The 15,897-nt window shown below is 42.4% G+C and overlaps 1 protein-coding gene across 4 annotated transcripts in view; it reads right to left on the reverse strand.

Annotated features, from left to right (window-relative positions):
• Positions 1–15,897, reverse strand: part of CSGALNACT1 (chondroitin sulfate N-acetylgalactosaminyltransferase 1) — a 354,308-nt gene that overhangs the window by 22,949 nt on the left and 315,462 nt on the right. For all 4 annotated transcript variants that reach the window (XM_044225260.1, XM_044225262.1, XM_044225261.1 and 1 more), the window contains one exon: positions 8,714–8,815. In XM_044225260.1, coding sequence (XP_044081195.1) covers positions 8,714–8,815 — 102 coding nt within the window. The remainder of the gene's footprint in view (positions 1–8,713; positions 8,816–15,897) is intronic.

Raw genomic sequence — 15,897 nt, forward strand, 5'->3', positions numbered from 1 at the left:
TGAGGATTTCTACATCTGTTTTCTTTTCTTGGTCTTTACCTGGTTAAGGTATCAGGATAATATTGCCCTCATAGAACGAGTTGGGACGTATTCCCTCCTATTCTAAATTGTGAAAGTTCGTGAAGCACCAGCATTAATTCGTCTTTAATGACTGGTGGAAATCAGCAGTGAAGCCATTTGAGCCTGGTCTTTTCTTTAGGGGAAGTTTTCTCTCTTTCTTTTTTTTTTTTTTTTTAAGATTTTATTTATTTATTTGACAGGCAGAGATTACAAGTAGGCAGAGAGGCAGGCAGAGAGACAGAGGAGGAAGCAGGCTCCCCACTGAGCAGAGAGCCCAACGCGACGCTCGATCCCAGGACCCTGGGATCATGACCTGAGCCAAAGGCAGAGGCCTAACCCACTGAGCCACCCAGGCACCCCTTTAGGGGAAGTTTTCTGATTACTGTTTCTATCCATTTACTTGTTATAGATCTACTCAGATTTTCCATTTCTTTTTGAAGAAATGCCTATTTTTGACATTGTACAAAATATGGTCCTCCATTCTCTCTCCCCTTCTTTGTGCTGTTATCATATTAAAATGATATCTATAGGCACTGTGTCTACCAATACAGATTTATGAATCTTGTTTTATGCAGTTATTTTTTCAAGCAGATAAGAGAAAAAGAGTTATAAACAAAAAATACATTTATACCCTATAAATAGGGAAATAGTTACTTTTACTTCAGCTGTTGGGTTTCTTCAAAAGAATTGGAGCTTGTGTAGTACCATTTCATTTCAGCCTCAAAAGCTTCTTTTCGTACTTCTTGTGGGGCGGGCAGGCTAGTGATGAAGTCTCTCAGTTCTTACTTATCTGGGCATGTCTTAATTTCCCCTTCATTTCTGATGGATGGTTTTGCTGAATATAGAATTCTTGGTTGAATGTTTTTCTTCCAGCACTTTGAATATATCATCCCACTTTCTGGCCTCCATTATTTCTGATGAGAAATCAGCTACCAATTTTATTAAGATTCCTTTGTACCCAATGAGTGCTTTACTCCTACCATTCACAAGATTCTGTCTTTGTCTTTGTCTTCGTCTTTCAACTATTTGGTTATCACATGTTTACTGTGGATTTCTTTGAATTTCCCTGTTCAGAGTTTGTTGAGCTTTTTAGATGTGTAGATTCAGGTTTTTCAACAAATTTGGGAAGTTTGGAGCCATTATTTCTTCAAATTTTTGTCTGCCCCTTTCTCTCCTCTCCTCTGGAACTCCCACTAATGTCTATATTGGCATGCTTGATGCTATCCTGCCAGTCTCTGAGGTTTGTTCATTTTCTTTGTTCCTCTTTATTTTTTTAAATTTTATCTTATTTTTCCAGTGTTCCAATATTCATAGTTTATGCATTCATATGTTTATGCATTTTTGTTTCTTGAATCTCATCACATCAACTGACCTACCTTAAAGTTCACAGAGCCTTTCCTCTGCTGGTTCAAACCAGATATTCAGCACACCTTAGTGAATTTTTCATTTTAGTTACTGTACTTTTCAACCCCAGAATTTCCATTTGGCTCTTTTCTTATAACTTCTGCTTCTATTTGGTAAGACATGGTCCTATTTGCCAAGACTTGGTTCTCATACTTTTCATTAGTCTTTAAACATGGTTTCTTTTAATTCTTCCAACATATTTAATACAGTTGATTTAAAGTCTTTGTCTAGTAAGTCCAAAACCTGGGCTTCCTCAGGGACAATTTTTTTTAAAGAGTTTATTTACTTCTTTGAGAGAGAATGAGCAAGAGAGAGAGAGAGAGAGTACAAGTGCGAAGAGAAGCAGAGAGAGAGGGAGAAGCAGACTCCCCACTGAGCAGGAAGCCCAGTGCAGGGCTCAATCCCATGACTCCAGGATCATGACTTAACTGAATCAGCTGCCCAGGCACCGCTGTGAGGGATAATTTCTAATCATTGATTTGTTTCCTGTGCATGGGCCATACTTTGTTTCTTTGTATATCTCTGACTTTTTGTTTAAAACTTGACATTTTAAATAATATAATACGGCAATCCTAGAAATGAGAATCAACTCCCCCCCAATCCCCAGGTTTATTGTTGTTCCTCTTTTTTGTTGTTGTTTGCTTGTTTAATGACTTTTTTTCTTTTTTTTTAAATTTCTTTTCAGTGTTCCAAAATTCATTGTTTATGCACCACACCTAGTGCTCCATGCAATACGTGCCCTCCTTAATACCCACCACCAGGCTCATGCATCCCCCCACTCCCTCCCCTCCAAAACCCTCAGTTTGTTTCTCAGAGTGACTTTCTTGAACTAATTCTGTAAAATCTGTATTCTTTGTTGAGTGTGACAACTTAGTGGTAAGTTAACGATTAGAAGACATTTCTTTAAGTGTCTAGAACCAATAAGTCTCCAAATCTTTGTCAAGGGATTTTGTGTATCTATTGGGGCCTGCCATCAACACTCAACCAGGTAGTTGACTGCTTACCTTAGCCTTTACTTACTTGTTGCATAAAGCCTCAAGGTCAGCCAGAGGTGAAAAGTTAGGGCCTGCTCACCTTTTTCCTAAGGATGACCATAGCCCTAAATGTGAGCATGGCCTTCTACATCCCCAGGAAGGTATTCAAGCTTTTCAAAACCCAGTGGAGATCTTGCTCCTCAGCCTCACTTTTTAAGCATTTTGGTTAGTCTGTTGTTTGCCCCAACTCTTATCTACTACCTCAGGCAGCTACAAAGTTACAGACTTCCTATAATTGTTTTTTAGAGGGAAGGTTTTTTCCGCTGGGAGAGATCTGAGTCAATTAAATAAAGACAACTTTCTGAGTGGAGTCTTCCAGAAAACCCCAGACAGGTCACATCACAACATTTTTCTGAAACTGTAGAGGAGCTCCTGCCCCATGTTGGCCCCCAATTGCTGCCAGGATGTGGCTCTTGCTGTGCTCGTGGGCTACTGGATTTCAAAGCTACAGAAGAGCTAAGGAGAAGGTGGGAACAAGGAAGGTTAAAGCTGAGCAAAAATTCAGTCATTTTTCTTGGATAAACATTTTTCAGATTATTGCAAGCTTTGTTTAATTTCCAGAGTTCTTCAAAAAGTTGATTCTGACCATTTTTAGCAATTTTCTCATTGCTTTATTAGGAGTATTTACAGAGGTCTTTATTTTACCATTTTGCTGATATTACCTTTCTTTAACAGTTGAATTATATTCCATTATATAAATAGCATTGGTGGTTCAGTGGTAGAATTCTCGCCTGCCATTATATAAATAGATCATTTTTTTCCATAAGATATGAAAAAAATTCATTTTTTTCATAATATATTTTCCCAATATTTCATCTGGAAAAATTTCAAATGTTCAAAAATGTAAGAATAATGTAAGTATCCATATATCTTTCACTTAGATTTAGGAAGTGTTAATGTTCTGCCTGCTTGCTTGCTTTCAACTATTTGAGAGTTAGCTGCACACATCATGACAACTTTACCCTTGAAGAGAAGTATCTCCCAAGAACCAGGGCATTCTCCCATATAACATTATAATAATATAATCACACCCAGGAAATTTAAAATTATTACAATACTATAACCTATATGTTATGTTCCAATCCCCCAGAGAACAATCCAGAATACTGACTACAGGCACATCTCCACAAAGAGTAGAATCTCCACTAAGCAGAATCATACTTAGCCCCTCTTGCAAATGCCAGGTGGGATGGCCACAGGCCTGAGATGCTTCATCTGTGAGGTGCCTCCCAGGGCCCAAGATTTCTTATCTCCTTGGGAGGGATTTGCTGTGTTGATTTTTTTATTTCAGTGAATGAGATAGTATCTAAAATTGCTTAAGAAAAAAATTAAAACAAAGCAACAATTCTGCTCAAATCTAAGAAATCGCAAACCAGAATAAAACCTTCCTCCCCAATTTTCTTCAGTGATGTCCTGATAAATCTTTCTGAGGGTACACGTCAAACAAATCCTTCCAGGGGCACCTGGGTGGCTCCGTTGGTTAAGTGTCTGCCTTTGGCTCAGGCCATGATCCCAGGGTTCTGGGATAGAGCCCTGCATTGGGCTCCCTGCTCGGTGGGGAGTCTGTGTCTCTTTCCTTCTGCCTCTTCCCCTGCTTGTGCTCGTTCTCTGTTCCTCTCAAATAAATAAATAAAATCTTTAAAAAAAAAATCCTTTCAAAGAGGCATGAAATGATGACATACCCGCAAGCAAGACAGGTCCCCGAGAAGACATACAGAAAAACCCCTCTCTTAGGTCACATACTTGCAATGACAGGGCAGTGTCTCATCTCTAGTACTTTGATCTCACAGATAATACCTCTGAAAGACGCCTTTGTATCCTTATGATTGGACAAAGATGAAGCTGCGATGTAGTAAATGTTAACTCATGCCAATCTGCCTACCTGTTACAATTTTTAAAAATTTCCCAATACATAGCTCCAAGCAAATGTCTACCTAGGCCAGCATTTTTCACTATGGGTCACCCATGTCACCATGACATGTGGGACTTGTTCTAGGTATCAGTGACCAAACTTCTTCATCTCAGGCCTACTGACTTTGAATTTCTGGAGCTGGATACCAAGAATCTGCATTTTAAAAAGCACCCTGGGGGCACCTGGGTGGATCAGTCAGTTAAATTTCTGCCTTTGGCTCAGGTTATGATCCCAGGGTCCTGGGATGGAGCCCCACATCAGGCTCCCTGCTCAGCGGGGAGTCTGTTCTTCCCCTCCTTCCTGCTTATGCACTCTCTCGCTATCTCTGTCTCTCTCAAATAAATGAATAAAATATTTTTTTAAAAAGCATGCCATGTTACTCCCAAGCACATTTATTTCTGAGAATCACCAAGCGAGGCTTTAAACTGAGATTAACTGCAGCTTAATATGGAAAACTATGGAATAAGAATCAGATACTGAGAACTGATTTGTACTATTATCCATGGCAGTGGTTTCTAAATATTCTGGCTGCCACCCATACAAAGGAAAATATTCTACATCATGACATAGTAGATACACACACGCACACACTAAAGTTTTACAAAACAATATTTACCCTTACTACTTGTGATGCACTCTGATATCTTCTATCCTATCCTATTTCAATGTTTTAAAAACACTGGACAGAACCCACTGAAGCTATTACACAACCCTGTAATGAATCACAAATTGCTGTTTCCAAAGCACTAATCTATAGCCATCAACTGAAATGTACAGCTCAACTGAGTAAGCATAAATCTAGAGACAGAGAGAGGAAAACACTGCTCATGAGCCAAACTAGATTTTAAAAAGCTATTCTTAACATATATGCATTTAGCTGCATTTAGAACAGTTTAATCACGATGCTGGTATCCTAATGAAATAAATATCATTCAGGCTGATTTCAAATCTTATTACTTTCAACTGACAATTATGAGTTTCAGGAGTGAGCAAGGGAATATTCTAAGAGAAAATGTGGTGTCATGGGAAGACCTGGACTATCCCAAGTTAACAGCTGAGGCTCAGATCCTGGCTCTCCCATGTGGTAGGGATGACAGCCTGAGTAACAACCTCTCCGAGACTCAGTTTCTTCGTCTATGAATGGGGCTAATAACAGCATCTATCTCATAAGTTGCTGTGAATATTCAATAAGATGATTCATGGTTATTATCATTATTTAAGGATGCATCTGAACAAAAGATTTGCTACCTTAAAAGATAATAAAAAATGACATTTGAATAGGGTTTATTATATAAATGTTCATATGGATTACTAGGAGTATAAATATACTGTGTATGTGGGATTTTCCTCTTTTTTTAAAAAAAGATTTTATTTATTTGAGAGAGAGAGCGAGAGATACAGCATGAATAGGAGGGGCAGAGGGAGAGGGAGAGAGAATGTCAACCAGACTCCACGCTAAGCACAGAGCCCAATGTAGGGCTCAATCCCAGGACCCTGAGATCATGACTTGAGCCAAAACCAAGAGTTGGATGCTTAACTGACTGCAACACTCAGGCACCCCATCCTTCTCTTGATGAGCAAACACGGGACGTTTTCTGAATGAGGCACCACGCTGGAGTTACAAAGAGCCACGTGATATGGTTCTACTTACTAAGCAGCCTATAACCTAGTTAGGAATAGCCAAATCATACACCAAGTGCCAAGCAGACGAGATGCGAGCAGGGAGTACTTGGAGATCAGAGAGAGGACTGGAGGTTGGAAAGAGCTCCCGAGGTGGGCACTCAAGAGAGGTAGGGTACGGAAGGGTGGTGGTCTGAGAACATAGAAAGGAGGACGGAGAGAATACCAAGTAGAAGACGATAATGGGAGCGAGGACGAAGGGGCAGACCACACCCTTCCAGTGTGGATGGAGACAAGAAGTCATTGAAGCGAGGTTACAAGTCAGAGCAGGTCTGGGTAGGAGACTCTGGCAGTAGGTGACAAGGAAGACTGATCTGGAAGGTGGAGTGGCAGGCAGTGCTGCAGTGTCTGGTCAGCTCAGGCCTGCCTGCAGAGGGCGGGGCATTCCTGCAGGAGGTGGTCCTGTCAGAGCAATACCAGGGAGGGGGGAGGACACCCCCAAGGCATGAGAGACCTTAACACTGCAGATTTCCCCAGTTAACAGAAGGAGAGCAGTGACACAGGAAAATGGGGTTCCAATTCATATCACCAGAGTTTCCCCAGTGCTGCAAATGCTTTTTAAAGCACTGATGGGCTCAGTCCCTCAGTTCTTGGTTATGGATAGGCTGATCTCTGGAAATTCTCCAAAATTTTAAGTACACCATCCCTGCCACTGAAATAATTCTACTTCTCGTGCTTGGATTCTATTTGTTCTTTGCTCACCAAGCAACCTCCTGCTTGAGAATTCCTCTTGCCAGGTCATTTGATACAGAGAAGAAAGTCTTGATAGTAAAAGCCCTTAAGCCTTCCAGTCACTAAAATGGATATTTCCCATAACAACATTGAAACTGGCCTTCCACTTACCCATCAGACTCATGTCAAGTTGGTTATATGTATCTATCAGCAAATGTCCTTTAAAGTCCTCAGAGGGTGCCAGACCCAATAGGATTGGATTTCTCAGTCCTGACTGCACTTCAGAGTCACCTGGATAGCTATTGAGAAACACCTCAGGAGGCGGCAGCTGGCTGTGCTGGAGGCCTCACACGGGCTGCTCCCGGGGTAGACCACAGCCGTCTTAGACAGTGACTCTCAGTCCTGGCTGCAGGTCAGAATCAGCTGGGAAGCTTAAAAAAAAAAAGATCCATGCCCAACAATGGAAACTTCCAGAGATGCTGAAACCTATCCATTGGGCAGAGGACATGAGCTCTAATAATTCCTGCACCTCATGCCTAAGTGGAGACGACAAGGATATCACAGAGCGCTGGAGCCGAGAGGGTTCTAGTTCACTGACAATTAGGCTGTTCAGTTATTCTCTTCTCTCTGATCTCCCTTCAGTAGGGGCCTAGCTTTTAAGCTGTTACTAGTTTCAAACTCCGAATTCCGTATTGCTTTGGAAGAGGTCAGCAAACTTTTTCTGTAAAGGACCAGACAGTAGAGAGCTCAGGCTTTGCAAGTCATACAGTTTTGGTCACAGCAACTCAACTCTGTTACAGCACAAAGGCAGACATAAATAATATGTAAACAAATGAAGAAGCCTGCCTTCCAATCCAACTTTTTTTTTCTTTTTTCATGAAAATAAGACTGCTTTAGAACATATGAGTAATTAGAACAAGCATTTGAGTAATTAGAACAAGCATTCTGATTTGTGCCCATTAATACCAAATTAGTAACAACGTGTGAACATAAACACAAAAGGTACACTCACTCCTCTAATCTTATCCTTCGACTCTCATCCTATTACCATTTACACGAAATGCAAACAGGGGGCCCCTGTCCATATGGATCTCGTGAGGCTATTTCTGCCACTGAGAACTACCGACCCCCCCACCCTGCCAAGCTTCACTTATGGAGAGACCACCAACCCGATTACTCAAGTGGAGGCCCGCAAACCTCCCTGGAAAATCAGAACTCGGTGGCAGGGGCACCATTCTGGCTTCCTCACTAGTAGAAAATGCCATAGATATTTATTACAACAATACTCATTTATCTGGGGAGGGGAGAAAACCCGTCTGTGCTGCTTTCATGTATTCTCCCATACAGCTGACCTGTACACGTATGTATATGTCTATACGTACAACCCGAAGTCTAAGGTTTTCGGTTAAATCACTTCTGTTTAACTGAGTAAGTTTCATCCAGGATCCTGTCCTAGCCATCACTTCTGGCTTCCCCTAATCTTTCAAAATGCATACTGAATGAAAGTCAAAAGGATTAGACCATTTGCTAAGGGAAGGAAACTCCAGGATGGTCATTGATAAGCTGGAGCTCAGTGCACAGATGTGTGGTCCCTAATTCCCAATCTGGGATGCCAAGTCCCCAAATCGGCAGCACTGAGATGACACCCAGTCACGCAGAAGTCCAAAGGAGCCAGTGTCCCCCCCCCCCCCCGCCATTCTTGCAGCTCAGGGCCCTTCATCTCATCACTGCCAAAGCCAACAACCCACACAGTGAGGACCAGTGTCAGCTAGGGAGCTCTCCCAGGGACGGGAGGATGCACAATTCCCCCAGAACACCCAGCGACCAGTCCATCTCCCGGCTGACCCAGGGTGTTAAGGAAAATAAAACTGAAGCAGAAGTTCCAGCCTTGGATATAGACTCCTGATGTCAGTTGCTATGACTCCTCACTACAACTCCAAGTCATACTTACTTGGAAGTGTTTTCAAGTATTCCTTTGACCTCATTCATTTCTTCCTTCCCAAAGTAAACAACGGTGAGATGAATTCTCCCATCCTGTTGGATGCACATCTCCCTAGAAAACAAAACACACGTATGTCTGGTCTGTTTTCACAGTGACAGGCAAGGTCCAAACAAACACCTGTTTTGTCAAGTACAAAATGTTCCTTTGTTCGTTCGTTCTTTCTTTCTTTCGAATTCACGAGCTGGAGGAAGAAGCAAAAGAAGAGGGGGAGGCAGACTCCCCGCCGGGCAGGGAGCCCAATGTTGGGCTCTATCCCAGGACCTGGAGATCATGACCTGAGCCGAAAGCAAATGCTTAACCAACTGAGCCACCCAGGTGCCCCAGTGCAAAATGTTCTTGAAGTAAACTGAGTGAACTGCCAAAAAAGCAGAGATGGGACACCAGGACATTTCTGGTTGGTCATCACAATTACCTACATTTGTCTTTATCCTCCCAAGAAAACAATGAAATGTAAATATGCAGATGTGGTGAATGAAAACTCAGATGCACAAGGCCACGGTCCAAACTACCACCGGCTTAGCCCACGGGGCACCTAGTGTCATGGGACCGGCACTGGGTCCTTCCCCCTCTTTGCCAGAAGGAGTCTATGAAGGACAGAAGACATAAATTCCATTTTACAGATAAGAAAGCTAAAGTCCAGGGAGGGTGAGACTAGAATCCTTGTGTCTGACTTTTCCTGCGTGTGCCAAACACAAACAGTCTTAAAGACTGAATCAACAAAGGCAAAAGACATTCTTTCATGTAGGGCTCCCCAAACCCTTCTTAACACCGAAGAGAATGACAAGGCAGAAGCCCAGTTAGGCTTTCTCGCCTTTCCCATGCAGACACAATCACCTTCACGGCTTCCCCTTTTTTCCTCTCTGTGACAGATTGTCCTACACGCTCTAGGGCCCCGACAGCCCTCTAAGGGACAGGCCTCCAGCTCTGGACTGGGCCAGACCCGCTTTCTCCAACAAAGCTGATTTATTTGTCCATGTCCCGTGCTCTAATGGTAACACCTAAGCTAATCTGGTAAGATATTCTGCTGAGGGTTTACTGCATGTATGTAATATGTATGTAAATTCTGTATAGACAGGTGTGTATGCATGTAAATATGTGTTTGTGTGTGCACATGTATATATACGTGTGTGTGTGTGTGTGTGTGTGTGTGTGCGGAGTTTAAACAGGAGTTTTCTGGAAGCAAGTTAATGAAAGATTCTACTGGTGGGGTGACATTTTGTGATATTTTGACATTTTGCATGTCCTTCCTTTTTTTATTCCTTTTGTCTCTTCATTCATTACTTTCTTTAACCTCCGAAAAACACACAACCATGGCTTTCCGCAAGTCCCTGAGCTCTAACTGCAGAGGCCCATTTATTCAATGCTTTTTATAATGCCATCCTAAAGGAGCGATGACCTAGCTGGGGTTGCTGGGAGAAATCCAAAGATGTAGGAGATAGTTTCCTGTGCTTGAAAAACTTGGGAAATAAAATGAGCTCAAATAAAATCATGACACCTTGTGGCACAGATAACAAGTACACAGAATTCAGAAAGCACAGCAAATCCTATCAGCTGGAATGGCAAGGGCCGGAAGGATGGAAAGGTGAGAGGAAGAGAGGAGGAAGAAGAGAATTCCAGACTTAAGAACTATCAAGGAAGATGATAGTGACCTGAGGCTAGAGACATGCAGGAGTCATCCTGTCTTGGTTCTGAGAATCTGTTTCTCTCCCATAGAAGAAAGATAAGGGCTGCCTCTGAAATCCAGTCTGATGGCGGACTCTGAAACTCAGTCTGATGGTGTAGCACTTAGACACAGACAAGAGATCAGGAACAGAAGCCCAGCGTGGGACAATGTGCTTCAAACCGAGAGCCCCCTCACAAACCAGTCCCTGCAGACGGAACCATCACCCACTGACAACAAAATTCTCTGCCCATAAAAGAGCTCTTTTGCAAACCTGCCAGACAATGCTTTAACTTCCTTTGCTAGGGTAGGATAAAAGCACACACACAGGGCCGAGCACCCAAAAATGGTGCTTTAAAATTGCACGTGTAGTGGGAAAAAATGTATCCCAGAATCAGGAGAGGGTCACTGCTGACCCTGGACAAAAAGCATTCTTATGTTTCTAGTAATATCTTTGCTGGCATTTTAAAATCCATCCGAAGCACTTTCTGTTTTCAAGAACTAAAACAGAGATCCCTTGGACCTTCACCCTTCATTCCCCAGCTGAGGTTTCCCAAAAAGGCAAAGCAGACTCGGTTCTGAGATTCTCCTCCACAGTTCCACTGCTCATGCTCATTTCTTCTTCTTTCCTTCAACAAACAATAACCACGCAAGCAACCTACCAGGTACCAGATGCTCTCTCCAAGAACTCAACCATTCTGCCCTTGAGAACTTCTCAGTCCACTCTACGTAACTAAAACTCCCTGAGACGCAATAAACAAATGCCCCACGAGGGAGGGAGAACAAGAACTATGGAAACACCACCACCAATCTGTCAGATGGATCTTGTGATTTTTAGTTTTCCGAACAAGTCTTACTAGACTCCATGCCCTGGAACAATGTCTGTGGGAAAAGAGTGCACATGTGGGTGACTATGCACATGGAGATGTCTGTGTTTGGGGTGATTATTTGCGCCTGGACCCATAGCAGGGCTGTGGCGAGGCGCATGGAATGAATCTCAGGGCACCCCAACTCCCTAAGAACCCTTCAGGAAAGCTCTGCATTTCACATGGGTGCTTTGTATTATATTAGCTCCACAATCCTAGGTGGTCATTTTTCTGTCTCGATCTAGAACCTCAGAATTGTTTCTTCTTCACAAAGACCTCATCTTTTTTTTCCCTTCTTTTTTCAATTGAAATATAGTTAGCATACAGTGTTGTATTAATTTCAAGTGTACAATAATTTAGTAATTCAACAATTCTGTACAGTACTCAGTGCTCATCATGGTAAGTGTACTTTTAAAAAAAAATTTATTTGAGAGAGAGAGAGGAGAGAGAAAGAGAAAGAAAGTACAAGCACAAGTGGGGAATGGGGCAGAGGGAGAAGCAGGCTCTCCGCTGAGCAGGAAGCCTGATGTGAAACTCAGTCTCAGGACTCTGGGATCATGACCTGAGCCGAAGGCAGATGCTTAATCGAATGAGCCACCCAGGCGCCCCGATAAGTGTACTCTTGCTCCCTTCCGCCTATTTCCCCCATCTCCCCCAACCTCCCCTCTGGTGACCACCAGTTTGTTCTCTGTATTTAAGAGTCCACTGGGGTTCTTTTGCTTGTCTCATTTTTCTTTGTTCATTTGTTTTTGTTTCTTATGCATAAGAGTGAAATCATAGGGTATTTGTCTTTCTCTGACTTGTTTCACTTAGCATTATACCCTTGAGGTCCATCCGTGTTGTTGCAAATGGCAAGATCTCACTCTTTTTTAACGGCCGAGTGATATTCCATTGTATAAATATACCTCATCTTCTTTATCCATTCACTTATGGATGGACATTTGGTTGCTTCCATCATTTGGTTATCATAAATCATGTTGCAATAAATGTAAGGGTGCATATATCTTTTTCAATTATTGTTTTCATTTTCTTTGGGTTAATGCCCAGAAGCGGAATTACCATGTCATATGGTTAATTCTACTTTTAACTTTTAGAGGAACCTCCATACTGTTCCCTCAGTGTACGAGGATTCTTTTTTTTCACACCCTCACCGATACTTATTGTTTCTTGTGCTTTTTATTCTAGTCATTCTGATAGTTGTAAGCTGATTATATCATTGAGCTTTTGATTTACATTTCCCTAATGATGAGTGATGCTGAGCATCTTTTCAGGTGTCTGCTGGCCATCTGGATGCCTTCTTTGGAAAAAATATCTATTCAGGTCCTCTGTCCATTTTTTTTGGTCAGATTATTTGCTGTTTTTGCTGTTGTTGTTGTTGTTTGGTGTTGAGTTGCAAAAGTTCCTTATATATTTTGGATATTAACCCCTTATCAATTACATCTTTGACAAATATCTTCTAATAAATGAATTCAGTAAAGCCACAGGATACAAAGTTAATATACAGAAATCTGTAATAATATTATATATTATCTTATATTATATATTAATATTATGAAGCAGCAGAAAGAGAAATTAACAATCCCATTTACAATTGTACCAAAAATAATTAAATACCTAGGAATAAACTTAACCAAGATGGTGAAAGAACTGTACTCCCAAAACTATAAAACACTGATGAAATAAATTGAACACAATACAAACAAATGGAGATATTCTATGCTCATTGATTGGAAGAACCACTACTCTTAAAATGTCTGTACTACCCAAAGCAATTTATATATTTAATGCAATCCTTATCAAAACACCAGCAGCATTTTCCACAGCACTAGAACAAATGATATTAAAATCTGGATAGAACCACACAAATAGCCAAAGCAATCTCAAGAAAGAACAACAAAGCTGGAAGTATAACAGTCTCAGATTTCAAGATATACTTCAAAGCTGTAGTAATCAGAACTGTGTGGTCCTGGCACAAAAACAGACACACAGATCACTGAAACAGAATAGAGCCCAGAATGAACCTACAACTACAGGGTCCGTTAATCTTCAACCAAGTAGGAAAGGATGTCCAATGGAAAAAAGACAGTCTCTTCAACAAATGGTGTTGGGAAAACTGGACAGCAACATGTAGATGAATGAAGCTGGACCACTGTCTTATACCATATATAAAAATAAACTCAAGGGGTGCGTGGGTGGCTCAGTCAGTTAAGCCACTGCCTTTGGCTCAAGTCATGATTCCAGGGTCCTGGGATCTAGCCCCGCATCAGACTCCTTGCTCAGCAGGGAGCCTGCTTCTCTCTCCGCTTCTGCCTGCCACTCTGCCTGCTTGTGCACGTGCTCTCGCGTGCTCTCGCTCATTGATAAATAAATAAAATCTTTGAAAAATAAAAAATAAAAAAAAAATAAACTCAAAATGGATGAAAGACCTGAGGATGTGAGACCTGAAATCATAAAACCATAAAACTCCCAGGAGAAAACATAGGTGGTAATTTCTTTGACACTGACCATAGAAACATTTTTCTAGATATGTCTCCCGAGGCAGGGGAAACAAAAGCAAAATGAAACTATTGGGACCACACCAAAATGAAAAGCTCTTGTGCAGCAAAGGAAAACATCAACAAAACAAAAAGGCAGCCCACAAAGACCTTTTTTTTTTTTTTTTAAATTTATTTGACAGAGATCACAAGTAGGCAGAGAGACAGGCAGAGAGAGGAAGGGAAGCAGGCTCCCTGCTGAGCAGAGGGCCCAATATGGGGCTGGATCCCAGGATCCTGGAATCATGACCTGAGCTGAAGTCAGAGGCTTCCACTCACGGAGCCACCCAGGCTCCAGAAGACCTTGTCTTTTTAAGACTTTTTTTTTTTTTCTGGAAAACAACAGTTCCTTCTCCCTGAGGATATTGTGCCATAGAAATACAGGGACTAATTAAGATAAATTTTCAATCAGAAAACATGTATCACAGTCACCTTTACAGCTATATTTTTATTTCTCAAGGGGCTGAAAGCACATCACGGTCTTGGAGTTCTGTTACTCATCTGAACCACGCACAGCGGAGAGAACTACTTGATCATCATTTCCACCCTCAGTACAGAGATAAGGAAGGGAGTTCCAGTGACCTGCCCAAGCCAGGCATGCAATCCAGGACCAGCCTGGTGTTTAAGACCTGAGCAGGATGAAGGCTTTACTTCTGAAATCTCACAGCTTTGGTCTGACCCATCCAGGACTCAGCCACAAAGCAGAATGGGTCTGTGGGCCAGGAGACTGGAAGAAGCCTCAACAAAACTCCAAGTGTAAACTGGCCACAGAAATGACTGTTCAACTTGCATTCTTGCTGGGACCAGTCAGATATGACTGAGCAATCTGGTGGAAAGAGGGACAGGGGAGCCCAAGGTCTATTTGGAGGAAGCGCTGTACTCCTAGGGAGAAAATGCATCCTGAATTAGGGCTTCTCAACCTCACGCCATCGACATTTGGGACCAAAGAATTCTTTATTGTGGAAGGAGCTGTCCTGTGCATTGTAAGACGTCTAGCAGCATCTCTGGCCTCTAATCACTGGGTGTCAGTAGCACCCCCAAGCTCTCACCTCAGTTGTGACAACCAAAAACATCTACAGATTTTACCGAAATGCCAGGGTAGAAGGTACAAAATAGCCCCCCTGGTCAGAACCATTCTTATAAGGAAGAAGCAGTTTCAATTGAACATAGGAGTTGTCAGAGGGGTGCATGGCTGTGAAAACAGTGTGTGTCTCCAGGGTTTGTCCTGCTCTCCAGCTGGTTTCTGTGGACTCCCAGGTAAGTCCCAGAGAGAGATGGAGCTGCAGAAAGAGCCAAAAGGCTCTCTTTACAGAAAATACGATTATGAGGGGGCATTGGGAGCTCCAGCCAGGGCTCCTGGGGAATGAATGTGGCAGTGTTGGCACAGTGGTGGCTGCACCAGCAGCCTCTGTGGCATTAACAAGTGTCAACAACTTTGGCTGTTGTCAGAAGCTGTGCATTGGCATCACAGAGCCGACGCCTGAGCAGTCTGGAAGCTGAAATTGTATTTGAGCATATGCGAAACATCCCTGCAGATTCCCAGAAAGCCTGGGAGGGCACAACAGGCTGGACATTTTACTACAGAAGGTGACAGAGAGAGAGAGAGAGAAGGAAAATTGTGTTTTTATATAATTAGGTGTAGTTGTTTTTAAACCTCGGGCTAAGTGGCCTGTGGAAACAGGGATTCAAGAATATTCACTGAGTAACTTTGTGGTGCAATGCACTATTCTCAGTAGAATAAGATTTTAGAATGTAATCTTTGATGGTGCCTTGCAGGGGGACCAACCACCAAGGTGTGCCTGGGATTCTCCAGGTTTTAGCACTTATGTCCTGGCAAATGCCTCAGTCCCAGCAAAATGGTACAACTGGTCACCCTACCTGCCTCAGCGATCTTCCAGCGTCTTGGAAGGAAGGGATGGCAAATGAGTATGAGGCAGGATGGACTATCTACAGCCATGGTTTGGAGGTAAAAGGAGCCAGGGGACTGAGAAGAATGTGATTAATTTCTTTTAGGGACTGGAGAAGGGGTCTCAAAGAAGAGGGAGAATTTAAAGTGAGTCCTGACAGGCTCCA

This window comes from Neovison vison, chromosome 11, assembly GCF_020171115.1.
Source record: "Neovison vison isolate M4711 chromosome 11, ASM_NN_V1, whole genome shotgun sequence".
NCBI classification, from domain to species: Eukaryota; Metazoa; Chordata; class Mammalia; order Carnivora; family Mustelidae; genus Neogale; species Neogale vison.